The following is a 15,590-nucleotide window of genomic DNA, read 5'->3' on the forward strand; positions in this document are numbered from 1 at the left end:
GATTTAAAAGGCATTTGTGGAATCGTCCTCAGGTCTAAATGGGTTAAAACACGCAGATTAGAGCACTGGTAATGTGATAATGCATGTTTCACTGTAATTTAACGCAAGAACGAAGGACAAAAGTGGGGCATTCAGCGCTTAACACAATGCACTATTACACGTACCAGAGAATCACGCAGGCTATTGACCTAACATCCTGGCTTGATTCTCAGACCTAAAGCCGGTAGAGATGACACAGGCATCCATTAAACGGCTTTATGGCTATATTTTCTACTGTTGTAAAGACCTTTAAACTCCTCCCTTGATGGAAGCAACTGTTTCTGTTATAGTGTCAACTTCAAAAGGTTATTTTAAATCCTGTTCATACGACCTGGTGTGAACTTGGGTTCTGGCGTGTGACGGTAGGATGTCGGTGGCAGTTTGGTGGCACAGGTGTATACTGGAGCCACGGACACAATAATAACTTTGTTGTATTTAATCCATTTTGACCTGAGATCAGATTCTATAAATGTCTTCTACATCCTGACAGTTTTCTGAAAAAGCTATGTTTCTATGTCAGTGGTTCTTCGACTTTTCAAAAATAGCAGACCTACAAGCTCGTAGCGCGCCACTCTGTGGCGTGCTATGAGCTTGTAGATCTGCTATTTTTCAATAGCTAAAGCATAACATACTGCTAACACCAAAAGGGGTTCCCGCCCAAAATAGGTTAATCCATTTAGACCTGAGGACGATTCATTAAAAAAAAGTCTTCTAAATCCTAAAAGTTTTCTGAAAATCCTATGTTTCTATGTCAGTGGTACTCAACCTTTTTCATGTCAAGGACCTCCAAAATTATCTGTATTTGGCTGCAGACCCCAATCTGAAAAGATGTTTTTCCAGGTACCCCCCCAGAAGCAAAGATTTGAGTTAAAAAGGTTTTTTTGCGCCACATTTTCACCATTTTTCGAAAATAGCAGACCTACAAGTTCATAGCGCGGCACTCGGTGCTGCGCTATGAACTTGTAGATCATAGCGCATAGAAAGCATGACATAATGCAGTTAAAACACCAAAAGGGGTTCCCGCCCAAAATGGCTTAATGTTTATTAGCTTTCAGCAAATTTGTACGATAGCTTCAGCGTCTAAAATCTTAAGTTCTCACTGGGATGTTGTGATCAAGGAAAGATGTCGGATGTTCATTGTTCAGTGATTTTAATATCTCTTGGCACACTCGTGCTTTGCCCGCAGTGCTTCTGTTCAAGTCGGACGACGTCGGAGACATGATCAGTTTGTCTGTCTACTCTGTGTCCTGGTGGACAGCTCTGCTGCCTGCTTGGCATTATCCCCTCCAACCCCCTCGCTCTCTCCCTGCCCTAGTCTTGGCTGTGTCACAGAGAAGAGAGTAGGCAGCTCGTTTGCATTGCAATGCCACTGGGGACCTTTATCCCATTTTGGGCGGGAACCCCTTTTGGTGTTAGCATTATGTTATGCTTTAGCTATTCAAAAATAGCAGATCTACAAGCTCATAGCGCGCCACCGAGTGGCGCGCTACGAGCTTGTAGGTCTGCTATTTTTGAAAAATCGAAGAACCACTGACATAGAAACATAGCTTTTTCAGAAAACTGTCAGGATGTAGAAGACATTTTTAGAATCGGATCTCAGGTCAAGATGGGTTATTCTGTTGCTTGGTAGCTTTTACTTTGCGGTTTTGGCTTTGGTACGTCAACCGCCAACCCTCTTCCCTCTCGTACCCCCTCTTCCTCTGTCGCCGTCTCTCCATCAAAAGCCCATTCCACGCAGTTGGAATAGATTATTTTTCTTACAGTGTGAACAAATCGTTCTTTGTCCTAGCCCCCCCCACACCATTGTCTGATGTGACCATGTGGAGTCTTAAGCTTTTCAGCCCCATGTCAAGTTTTATCTCTACGATGATAATGGTGTCGGTGCTTTATGACTGACGTGACGGGACTGAGTAATAAGTATATACCTGTATGTTGAGGTATTGTTTACCCCAGCAGCCCTAATGTCTAGACCCAGTTACCTCACAAAGCATGATGAAAACAACTAGCATGAACAGTTTTTACAAACTCTCATTGCTTATACAGTACATCTTTCTTTGAGATTTACATTAGACAATTAAAAAATCCGATCTTTTCTCCCCGATTCCGATCTTTTGAAAATCATGTGATCGGAGCCCGATTTCCGATCACCCGATCCGATCGGGACAACCCTAGCAATTAGGGATGCACCGAATATTCGGCCACAGAAAATATTCGGCAGAAAATGGCAGAAAATGCATTTTCGGCCTATTCGGTTTCGGCCCGAATAGGCCGAAAATATATCACAGAATAGTGTATGCAATTATGCAATAGTGTATGCAATTAATGCATTAAAAAGTGCTGAATACATGTATTATGGACCCATAATAGTGATTATTATAAAGTTTTGCCATAATCATGTCTTTTGCCATAAATCAGGTAGCTTTAAGGTAGGGCCATGACAGAAATGGTAGGAAAAAATATATATAATATTAATCATTTTCGCATATTCGGTGTTCGGTTTTCGGCCAACTGTTTCCTATATTCGGTATTCGGTTTCGGCCAATAATTTCCCTTTCGGTGCATCCCTACTAGCCATACTGCAAATCCAGTGCAAAAAGAAATCCCATTGACTTTTTGTCCAGAGATCCATGAAGCTGCTTAGCTTCCTGCTAGTTCCGACTACAGAAATAAATACTATTCCCCTGCACCACTCTATGAGGAGGCAGCTGTCAGGAAAGCTCCTAAATGCTTTTCTCTCACGCAGATGAGTCACTAATCTGAATAATGGCAGGCGATTCTCTCTCTCTCTCTCTCTCACACCTGCGGTGCCACACACACACACACACACACACACACACACACACACACACACACACACACAAAAAAACCTTTGTCATACGTCATTCAAAATATGTATCGCAGCAGGTGAAATTGCTCAATTATAGCACATTGTGTGGCCTAAGGCCACACAATGTGCCTTAACGCATTTTGGGCGGGAACCCCTTTTGGTGTTAGCATTATGTTATGCTTTAGCTATTGAAAAATAGCAGATCTACAAGCTCATAGCGCGCCACTCGGTGGCGCGATCTTGTAGGTCTGCTATTTTTGAAAAATCGAAGAACGACTGACATAGAAACATAGCTTTTTCAGAAAACTGTCCCTCAGGTCCAGCGACGCCGGCCTCCTTGAGGTCCCTCAAGGCCTTCTCTGTGGCCGCCCCTACCCTCTGGAACGCTCTCCCCAAACACATCAGAGATGCCCCCTCACTTCCCACCTTCAAATCTGCACTAAAAACCCACCTGTTCACAATCACATTTCCAAGCTGATGTGTTTTTAAAACTTGTTATATGCATATGTTTTATTGGTTTTATTCTTATAATTGTTTTTTCTAATAAAGTTGTCCTTTTTCTTGTTCCCCCCCCTGGCCCCAACACATGTAAAGCATCTTTGAGTGTCATGAAAAGCGCTATATAAATCCCAGATATTATTATTAGGATGTAGAAGACATTTTTAGAATCTGATCTCGGGTCAAAATGGGTTAATTGCGTCACCTCCATTGCAAGCAGGCGAGACACCACAGGTGTCGATTAGATGCAGCAATCAAAAAAATCTCTAATTGCAGCACTTGAGGTCAAGGCAAGTTCATGACACACACACACACACACACACACACACACACACACACACACACACACACACACACACACACACACACACACACACACACACACACACACAGTACTGGGGCGGCAGTGGCTCAGGTGTAGAGGAGCAATTAGGGGTCACTTTGACACCAACTATATAGGAATATAGTTGGTGTCAAAGTGACCCCTAATTGCTCCTGTTGAACAGGTTGGCGCCCTGCATGGTGTCTTCCACTGTGTGTGTGAATAATGGGCACAATCTATGCAGAGGGCCTTGGAGTTGGATAAAGGTGCTACAGTACATAAATGCATCATTATACATCCGTGTGACACAGCAGGTCAAGTTCACTCAATGTCCAGAAGCACTTTGCGTGCAGTGGAGACTTAATAATAATAATAATAGTCCGTCTTGCGCAATCAGATAAAAAAAAAAAAAAAAACGACACACTATATTTAGGATTTAGAAAAAGTTGTGTTCTCTGATTGAGGTCAAGGCAAGTTTATGAGCTGATGAAGCTGGATTGTTCATGTGTAGCACAATATCAGAGATATACCATGTTGACGAAGAGAGCATAAGACACGCACGCACGCACGCACGCACGCACGCACGCACACAGAGATCATGTTGATGGTCTGTCGGTAATATGTGTTTTGAATTTGTTTTTTTACGGTATTTATTTACAAATACCTGTCAGTGTCTCGTCTTTGAATATTGACTGGAGATACACACATGGTAACCAGTGGATGAATATATAGAAGACATTATGTTTTATGTGTTCATGTAAAAGCAGTTAAAACAGGCTGGTCAAATTTGACCATGGACACTGAACTACTACTACTACTACTACTACTGAAAATGTCTGACGAGCCGATATCATTTCGGCACTACAGCGGTAAAATAGGAGTATGAATCGGCCCTTACAATTACAGCGACATTTCCACACCAATGAAATGAGCTCTCAAAAACCCACAATATCCTGTGGGAGGAGGAGGACCCCTTTCCCTTTTCATGTCAAGCACATTTTCCTTGCTCTAATCCATGTTGTAGACATAACAGACACAGTCATTTGTTGTGGCCACCAGGCATGGATGACGCTCACATTGTTTACCGAAGATCTTCTGGCAATATAATATATTGTGGACATGTATTTCGTTTTTGGTTACATTAATCTAAGGTGTTAAGAAAAACTATGTCTTCTAATAATACTAATACTAATAATACAATAACAAATCTCAATACGGTAGTTGTCTAACCCGGAAGCTATTGGTCAACTATTGTAGATGAAGATGCACGGGTCCCCTTGCATCACAAACACTTCGCCAGAATGGCTCACGAACTCGATAGTCAGAACAGAGAATGTTGCTTCTTATCCCCTGTCTGAGTTGTTTTATGGATTTGTTCACACGCCTCGGCCTCGTACAATTGGCTTTCTCCGAGATAATCTGCCCTCAAGACAACCCCAGCTCTTTTAACGTTGCTTTCAAAAGTATTGGCTCACCCAGAGTATTGTCTGAAAAAACCCCACTATGCCGCCACCTTGGCCAGACAACGTTCCATTTCATTCACAAACCATAAAACCTCTTTTTTGTATCTTCCGTTCCGGCCAGGCTTTTATCCTTCTAGCCTGACGCCTCCCTGGGATAATATCCATCCATGGGCAGTTTCACACTTTACTTGCAAGCCGTCGGACCAAATGAATGTGGTTTAGAGACTGAGGGTGCATTGTCTTAGTCTGTAGTTTGTGGAGCTGATGTGGCTTGGAAGCTGCATGATATCTGGTGGTTTGAACTTGAGGTTTTTACAATCGGGTTTGTGTGATCGCTGTTCCTTCTGCAAAGAGGGGGAGAAGATGTCACTCCTCTATGCTCCCCCCCCCCCCCCCCCCCCCCGTTTACACCTGGCATTAACCCATTTTGACCTGAGATCAGATTCTAAAAATGTCTGTTTGAAAATGACAGTTTTCTGAAAAAGCTATGTTTCTATGTCAGTCGTCCTTCTACTTTTCAAAATCACACCCATGTGAAGTAAGTGGTGCAACTCCGTGTGGGGGTCCCCGGGAGGGGGGGTCCAGACCCACAGGAACGCACCCAGGGTGCTGGCCCGATTCCGGCGAGCCACCCCGCGTCCGAAACGGTTGAGAAATGACAGAGGTACAACCATGCTGTTTTCGTGCTCAGACGCACCCACACACCCACCCACACACATAGTCACTTAAGGAAGTGGTTGCACCACTTAAAAATAGCAGACCTACAAGCTCGTAGCGCGCCACTCGGTGGCGCGCTATGAGCTTGTAGATCTTCTATTTTTCAATAGCTAAAGCATAACATAATGCTAACACCAAAAGGGGTTCCCGCCCAAAATGGGTTAACCAAATTCATAAGTGAAAATAGCACATCCACTACATTGTGAAATGTGTAAGCTTGTTGAAATTGTTTTTTAAACGTGCGTCTTGTATCCAGCATAATTAATCTGGATTACATTTAAACTTGGCATAAGAAGGTCCTCCCGGCACACACACACACATGGAGTCATACATCTCTTTTCCCCCAGACAAAATGCACATTGCGACGCTTGTCACTTCCTATGATATTTACATATTTTTAAGAGAACGCCACTGTGTTCCATATGCACTGTGTCATCCGAGTCATTTTTTTTCTTAACGAGTTCAAATTGAAAAAATATATCTGTGCTAGTTTCAATCATTAAAGCAGCCGCCACCTGCAAGACTGTAAACACATTTGGGAGAACAATAATTGGGAACGCAGACCAATTCGCCCCAAAACATGAATGCTGCCTCACATATTATGTCCCTGGGGGAATGAAAGCACCTAGTGCACTTTACTAGCTTATTATCTCAGCCAATGGACTGTGGAGAAGACACGGTTAAATGCTTCAACTTCAAATGGTCTGTGCTGTGCTCCTATTTCAATATGGAACACATCATTACGCCACTGTTTTGTCAACACGTTTCCCATCATCTTCCTGATTAACAGGGAAGCTACAGCATATTGCTCCTAAACTGGAAACTTGGTGAGATGGTGGAGGTTTTTCTTTAGCATTCACTATTTTCACCTGACATGTTCATTTTAACACTAGCATGTCTGAGAGGTCATTTTGACCGTTTTTTTTAATGAGATTTTGAAGTTGATTATCTTTGAGCCCATGAAGCTTACAGAAGGTTCCTCTTCCATGACCATCATCATCCATCATCATTACATCATCTCAGAAATGTTTGACATCTGAAACATTTTCTAAATATGAATTTAAGCACATGCTACTTCTGTCCCTTTTTTCTTCAGTCATGCTTTTAATTGGACCTTAAATGAGTCTTGGGTGCATTTACGTGCATTTGTTTGTGAATGGCCATTGACTGTGGTTGTATTGTGTCCACTAGCTTGCTGGAGAGGCCCAGGAGTTGTTCTCTGTGCGCCACGGACCAGTCCGAGCGGCACGCATACTTCCTGCACCGCATATCAGTGAGTACACACACACACACACACACACACACACACACACACACACACCAGCTGTATCTGCTAACATTTAATTTGAGCCACGTAGGATCTAACGTTTCCAAATCTGATTGATGATTCACAACCCATTGCAACTGAAACCCCTCATCGTTATCCATACTCTCCTTGACAGCAGGTTTCTGATTGGCTTTTTAAGGAGCCTACTTGTTTTTGCAGATGTTACAGGCTCACATTGGAGTGTTTCTTTTTTCTGTGATGCCCATTGTGTGCGACACACTGTGTGAAGACGGCCAGACGGCCATCCCAAGTCGCTGTCATGTCACAACATAGAGAAAAGCTTAGCTGGAGTGTTTTTACCTTGTGTCAGCGCAGCATGCATGCACGCACACACACACACACACACACACACACACACACACACACACACACACACACACACACACACACACACACACACACACTGCTGGGAAGTGCTGGGAATGAATGTGCCATAGTTGGATTTGTGCATTTTGGAGCACTTTTTGCCTTTCAAGCTTTTTCATCTGACATTAAGTCTTCTTTTTTTTTATCTGAATCATGAATCTTCTTGCCCTGTAGTTACAATAAAAAAAGAAGAAATCTCAGACCAAACATTTTTGTTCTCTATTCAAGGACAGCACATAAAATGAAGTTTTGTGTGGCTAGTTGCTAATGCAGTTCTGTTTTTTTTGGGCGGGTGTTTTTCCTTTTTTTCTTTCGAGGGGTGATCTATCACAGTGAAATGAAAGAGTTCATACTCCGTGTTTCTCGGCAGTCACAAGGCCGTCTTTTCCACGTCTCTCTCTCTCTCTCTCTCTCTCTCTCTCTCTCTCTCTCTCTCTCTCTCTCTCTCTCTCTCTCTCATCCTGATGTTAAAGACAGTCTTGTAACGTTAGTGTTGGCCAGGCCTCAGCTGGCCACAGCCTGCCTTGAAGTGAAGAGGCCTTCCTCCTGCCAGGACTCCGCTGAAACACTCACTCGTCTTCCCTCCGATATGCTATATCTCTCTCTTTCTCTGCTTCGCTTTCATTCAGACACTGAAACCCGACACATTTAACGTCCTCGCAGCGGTGCGTCTCCCTTTTCATTTCAACGTCTCTCATCTTTAATCCATTCTGACCTGAGATCAGATTCTAAAAATGTTCTTCTACATCCTGACAGTTTTCATTCTGACCTGAGATCAGATTCTAAAAATGTCTTCTACATCCTGACAGTTTTCTGAAAAAGCTATGTTTCTATGTCAGTCGTTCTTCGATTTTTCAAAAAATAGCAGACCTACAAGCTCATAGCGCGCCACTCGGTGTAGATCTGCTATTTTTCAATAGCTAAAGCATAACATAATGCTTACACCAAAAGGGGTTCCCGCCCAAAATGGGTTAAATTCCTGCCTCTCGCACACAGTTCATCTCCCTCATATCCGGAGCGAGCTGAGCTAATTCGGACCCTGTCTGCAAGTGAGCTCTTTTTCCCATCCTCCCCCTGCACCCCCTTATTATTCCCCCCCGTCCCCGGCCCACTCTGCCCATCCCTCCCTCCCCTCCCTCTATCTCCCCCCATGATCATAACTGTCTCCTTGGTCCCATTGTATTACGAAGGGTAATTGCATTTATTAAAGGTTAGGCGAGGAAGAGAAAGAGCCCAGTGAAAAACATAGCCAAGGTTTTTATCTAATCATTTTCAATCAGAGCTTACAGAGGAGGAGGGGGAGAGGAATTAGCCACACAGACAGAGCCCCCATGTTAGCAACAAGCTGTGTTCCCACCGGGATTCAGCTGACATCAGCTCAGCTTTTAAGACCTGAGATCTCGTACTCTCCGGTCACCGTGGAGTCCTGTCGAGTTTCAATAAAATGCTAGGGATATCTCTGAGTTTAAAGGGTAAGATAATTTTTTTTTTTAGAGGTTTGAGTTGTTTTCTTACCTTTTTATTATGGGCAAACTAGTCCATTGACTCCATTCCATGAGTTATTTCGCTCCCTCGTGTTGTTTATTAGCAATTTAAGAAATAAAAACAGTCGCTCATTGACTTCCATTGTAACGGGGGAACAGCTCTCAAAGTCACTCTTTTAGCACACAAAAGCTGATTCTCACAGTTTATGACATCAGGAAAACTCATGCGGTTATATTTTTGTCTTTTAAGTTATATTTATGACGTTACTATTTTGGTTGGAGATATACTGAAGCAGTACTACGGCGTTCCCAACTCTCGCGGGGACATCTTGCGAGGTTACGTTTGTAAACAAGTCTCCATGCTGTTTGAGATGCACCCAGCTGCTAGCCTGGCTAATAAGCCAGACTCAAATCACACTGTCATGTGGTAATTGAGTCTGGAGATGCTGTGTATGGATCTTGTTTCCCGGGGGGCGGGTTCAAACATTTTCTCTTTGACGCAATTGGTTAGAGCTACTGTCAGTCAAAGGTCTCAAGCATTGAACGTCACTGTACCAAAGCCCGCCCATAGTGCATACCGTGTCCCGATTGGCCACACCAGTTCTCTGGTGTAGGAAATGGGCGTACAATTGAGCCTCTCCAGACCGTAATCCGCCGGCAGGCAATTGTTTTTGCTAGCGGCTGATTCGGTCTGGCTTATTAGCCAGGCTACCCAGCTGCAGCCTCGCATACGAGCAGTCCCAGACACAGACACTTCTTCTAAAGTGTCTTCTAAAGTGTCTCCCTCAAACACGTCCATTGTGTATGTTTTTAGCGAGAAGTGGACGAAATAAAATCCATGTTTACATCCCCGTCGTGGCTCAACGGCATTCCAATAATACGCTTCAGGAGTGGGTGTACATTTTTGGTCCAATCAGAACATTTTTTGACTCAACGCGAACAGCAGTGATTCGGTCGGCGTAGGCATACCTACCGGATCTTCTTTCTACACAAATTAGTCAAAGCAAGACAAAATTTACATTTTTTATTAAAAATAAAACCGCATGTTTTCCTGATGTCATAAACTGTCAGAATCAGCCTTTGTTGCGTTGGTTTATGTACTAAAAGAGTGACTTTGAGAGCTGTTCCCCCGTTACAATGGAAGTCAATGAGCGACTGTTTTTATTTCTTAAATTGATAATAAACAACGAAATAACTCATGGAATGGACTAGTTTGCCCATAATAAGGTAAGAACACAACCCAAAGCTCTTAAAAAAAAAGGGTCTTACCCTTTAAATGGTATGGGTTTTCTCCAGAGTTTGGGAACCTTCGTATTTGAAAGTTGAGCTGACAAAGATGAGAGATGAATGACACCAGAACGATTCGTCTGGACAGTGGACAGTCATTACGGTGAAATGACGGCGTGACTTCCTGTCATAGTTCTGACATCATAGACTGTGATGTCATTAGTACCGACTTGTGCCCCAGGGGAAGCCACGCCGATATATTAAAATCACACCCGTGTGAACTGAGTGGTGCAACTCCCCTCTCCCCCTGGCCTCTCTCTCTCTGTCTCTCTCTGTTTCTCTTTCTCTCTCTCTCTCTCTCTCTCTCTCTCTCTCTGTCTCTCTCTGTTTCTCTCTCTCTCTCTCTGTAATTAGCACTGCAGGCAACAGTGCAACACTATCTCTCTCTCTCTGTTTCTGGCACAACAGCGCCACTTTTGCCCCTACTGGTACTCTAAACATAGGTTAGGACATAGTCACATAGGTAGGTTAGGACATTGCTGTTCCTTGGAGTGGTTGCACCACTCAAAAATCACACTCCTCACATTCCGGCCAATCACAATCGGCCTCCTCACTTTTTATCCTCAATTCCGTGGTACACACAGACACAGAAACATGGGCAAGCTCACGGCCCTGTAAAGGATTTACTGTAAAGTAGTACCCATATAAAGAGGCTCATGGGTTTCATGCTCGATGGTTAATTTCTCAGATATAAATGAACATTCAAGATTTGACTGTGTACACAACATGCCTAATCTGTTTATCCATTTAATTTTACACCACATGTATCTGTGTCTGTGTCTGTCTGTCTGTCTGTCTGTCTGTCTGTCTGTCTGTCTGTCTGTCTGTCTGTCTGTCTGTCTGTCTGTCTGTCTGTCTGTCTGTCTGTCTGTCTGTCTGTCTGTCTGTCTGTCTGTCTGTCTGTCTGTCTGTCTGTCTGTCTGTCTGTCCGTCCCTCTCTCTCCCTCTCCCTCTCTCTCTCTCTCTCTCTCTCTCTCTCTCTCTCTCTCTCTCTCTCTCTCTCCCTCTCCCTCTCCCTCTCCCTCTCTCCCTCCCTCTCTCTCTCTGTCTTACACACACCCTCTCTCTCTCCCTCTCTCTCTCTGTCTTACACACACACACACACACACACACACACACACACGGTTTTATCTAATACAAACTCTAGCACAGTCACATCCTTGAAGCTGCTTCGATGCAATTGGATTTTCCTCGTTCCGCTAATTAGTTCCTCTCCAGGCATGAAGTTTGAATTTGGTGTCACTGCAGGTATCAATCAGGGCTGTGAAACTGAAATGCACCACCACCAGAAAAACAAATACAGAAAAAAGAAAAGAAATCACCCTGCTGGCTTGTGGCATTTTTTTTGGTGAGAAAATCAGCTTTTTGTTCTCTGTCCATGTTCCGGTTCTTTGGCAGATTTCAACAACACACAATGACAGCATTGAGAGGAGGCCCTGGAAACGGATGAAAGCTAACTACAGTAATAAGAAGCAGCAGATCCCCCCCCCCCCCCTCCTCCCCCTCGACACATGAGGGGAGCAATTCTCTCGGCAGAAAATAAAAATGAATTGTACTAGCCCATTTTGGACTGAGGTTGATTAAAAAAAAGGCTTCTAAATCCTAACATTTTTCTGAAAAACCTTTCTATGTCAGTGGTCCTCAACCTTTTTCATGTCAAGGACCCCCAGAATTATCTCTATTGGGCCACGGACCCCCATCTCAAAATATGTAGTTGAAGGGACCCCCCAGAAGCAAATATTTTAGTTAAAAATGTTCGCTCTGAAATATATATTCAATGAGTTGCGCCACATTTTAACGATTTTTCAAAAATAGCAGACCTACAAGCTCGTAGCGCGCCACTCGGTGGCGCGCTATGAGCTTGTAGATCTGCTATTTTTCAATAGCTAAAGTATAACATAATGCTTGAAACACCAACAGGGGTTCCCGCCCAGAATGGGCTAGTGGAGGGAGAGGACACTGATTGCAATCTGCCAGGGCGCAAACAGTGTTGCACTGTGGCGAGCTGTTAAAAAGGGCCAATTGTCTCCGATGGGAGAGAGCCGGTGGGTGGGCGGATTTGGAAAGTCCTGAAAATAGGTGTTGATTATAATAAGTCCCGGTCGCTCCGACCTTTTCCAGAATAGAGAAGGAAGTGGTGCTGTTTTTTCTCCAAAAAGGGAGTACGTCAGTTTATGTATCTAGTACACTGTGGAGTTTACAACCTCAGCTCTTCCGGAAAATGGGGCATCACCCCTAGATGCCTTGTTTGACAACAAACTGAACATTGACTGATGGGGGGTTCTAAGCTAGTGAGCGTCAGCTTGTCGTGCTTGTCTCGTGGTCATTTAGTGGAAGCCGGCCAGGAGTAACGCTATACACTTGTAGGCAGATTACATCACGTTGCCTTGATTGATGCAAGTTACCTAATTGTGAAAACTGCTCTGTAAAAATATGTGACAGCCAAGCATGTTCTCAGTGTCCTTGGCCCTGCTATGTACCGGTAATATCCAACCCTACCCACACGTCTATTTAATATCCAACCCTACCCACACGTCTGTTTGGATGTCAGCAGCATTGCACACGAAGCCACTGTTCACCAGGCATCAGATCTCACATTTCTTTCCCAGAAGAAAACGTTTATTTTCCTAAACGTGTCATTTTAATCAAAGTCAGCCATCACATTTATATTGCGATGCAATATCGTGCATGGTAATGATGTCCGATGACAGAACTATGAAGACAGAAGAAAGCAACATGTTGGGGTGATGCGTGATGCTCGGGGGCCAGTGGAGGGACATCACATTTTGCACTCACGCCACACCACAGGAACTTATGCTGATTATTGTCAAGCCTCAAATTACAAGCCTCCGAAGGCTAACATCTTCTTCAATGTAAGCCCCCCCCCCCCCTTTCCTACAGCCCCCTCCATCCTGTCATCAGGAATGAGAAGATTAGGCCAAATCCGTCGACTTGATGCAACATGGGTTACTTTCAACTCATTTTGAATAATGCAAATGCACTCTATAGCTTTTAACTATACCATAATTTCAGCCGGAAACCTAAAGATCTAACAAACAAAAAAAACAAAGATCCCCTTTACTTACTCCCTTTTAACTCTGAAGGGATTTCTCCTACATTTACTTCTCCTTAATTTCATCTAGCCTTCGCTCTATTGTCTTTTGTGTCACGCTTTATGATTTCACTCCTTTTTTTTGTTTTTCATTCCATGCCGTGGGGAAAGAGGGTTTGCGTGCAGCAAACAATTCTTTTTTTCCCCTTAACTTCTCCAGTTTCCTCTCTGTGAGTCTCACACACTGGCATCCTAATTTCATTTGATCCTCTAAAGTCTTCATGTGGACTTGACATTATATTGTGGCCGGCCGAGGATGTGTGTGCCTTCTGCGTTGATAGGAAAAATAAGGCCCCGATTTTGAGAAAAGAGGGGGAAAAAAAACCCCACCGAAATCTTCTCCATCCATTGAAAATTTTCCGTGACCATAATTTGATTACAGGGCAGTAGTTGTAATGTAATCAACACGCTTCCTGCTGCGGTAGTGGTCTGCCTGTTAAAAGTGAAGTGGGTGGGTTGGCGACACAAGAGGCCTCACATGCGCTGGCCTCTTTTTAAAAGAATGCCCTTCTTTGTTGTGTGCAGATCTATCACTCCGTCTCTCATCTCCCCCCCCCCCCCCCCCCTCCTCCCTTGCTCTTCTTCCCACTCAGGTCCTCTGAAGACGGACAGCTTCGCTGACAAGAGGCCTCTCCTGGGGGTGTGCAAGAGCACGGGGTCCTCTGGGTGAGTACACACGGTGCACAGTGCAGCCTACATGGGTCTCTGCGTCAACAGGCCCTTCAGTGTGGCGTCGCTGTCATTGGTCGTACATTGTAAGAGCACGGGGTCCTCTGGGTGAGTACACACGGTGCACAGTGCAGCCTACATGGGTCTCTGCGTCAACAGGCCCTTCAGTGTGGCGTCGCTGTCATTGGTTGTACATTGTAAGCAGTGAGTACACACGGTGCACAGTGCAGCCTACATGGGTCTCTGCGTCAACAGGCCCTTCAGTGTGGCGTCGCTGTCATTGGTTGTACATTGTAAGCAGTGAGTACACACGGTGCACAGTGCAGCCTACATGGGTCTCTGCGTCAACAGGCCCTTCAGTGTGGCTTCGCTGTCATTGGTTGTACATTGTAAGCAGTGAGTACACACGGTGCACAGTGCAGCCTACATCGGTCTCTGCGTCAACAGGCCCTTCAGTGTGGCTTCGCTGTCATTGGTCGTACATTGTAAGCAGTGAGTACACACGGTGCACAGTGCAGCCTACATGGGTCTCTGCGTCAACAGGCCCTTCAGTGTGCGTCGCTGTCATGTCAGTACACACGGTGCACAGTGCAGCCTACATGGGTCTCTGCGTCAACAGGCCCTTCAGTGTGGCGTCGCTGTCATTGGTCGTACATTGTATAAGCAGTGGATGATGCCCTTTCTTCACTGTTGTTGCGAACGCAGTGAGCACTAACTATGAGACCTAGCAGAACATGTCTGTCTGTCTGTCTGTCTGTCTGTCTCTGTGTCACGCTGTAACACCACCCGCCCGCCACCAGAGGGCACAGCTCACACACACACACACACACACACACACACACACACACACACACACACACACACACACACACACAAAAACTTAACTTAAAAAAAAAAAAACGTAACTTTAAAAAAAAAACGTAACTTAAAAAAGAAAAACTTAACTTAAAAAAAAACTTTAAAAAAAAACTTTAAAAAAAAACGTACAAAAAAAAACGTACAAAAAAAAATCTAAAATTAAATAAAAAACTGTGTGCGTTGCTGTCATTGGTTGTACATTGTAAGCAGTGGATGCCCTTTCTTCACAGTTGTGAACGCAGTGAGCACTAACTATGAGACCTAGCAGAACATGTCTGTCTGTGTGTCATGCTGTAACACCACCCGCCCGCCACCAGAGGGCATAGCTCACACACAGCTCACACACACACACACACCCACACACACACACACACACACACACACACACACACACACACACACACACACACACACACACACAAAAACGTAACTTAAAAAAAAAAAAACGTAACTTTAAAAAAAAAACGTAACTTAAAAAAGAAAAACTTAACTTAAAAAAAAACTTTAAAAATAAAACGTACAAAAAAAGTACAAATAAAAAACCAAAAATTTAATTAAAAACTGTGTGCGTTGCTGTCATTGGTTGTACATTGTAAGCAGTGGATGCCCTTTTCTTCACAG

At 44.1% G+C, this 15,590-nt stretch overlaps 1 protein-coding gene across 1 annotated transcript in view; it reads left to right on the top strand.

Moving 5' to 3' along the window:
- The window catches only part of LOC306932889 (BCAS3 microtubule associated cell migration factor-like), a gene marked incomplete at its 3' end in the record, with an annotated part of 68,883 nt that overhangs the window by 18,208 nt on the left and 35,085 nt on the right, over window positions 1-15,590 (top strand). The window contains exons 6-7 of the mRNA XM_079514865.1: window positions 7,058-7,139; window positions 14,036-14,108. Coding sequence (XP_079370991.1) covers window positions 7,058-7,139; window positions 14,036-14,108 — 155 coding nt within the window. The remainder of the gene's footprint in view (window positions 1-7,057; window positions 7,140-14,035; window positions 14,109-15,590) is intronic.

This window comes from Electrona antarctica (genome assembly GCF_951216825.1).
Source record: "Electrona antarctica genome assembly, chromosome: 11".
NCBI lineage: Eukaryota > Metazoa > Chordata > Actinopteri > Myctophiformes > Myctophidae > Electrona > Electrona antarctica.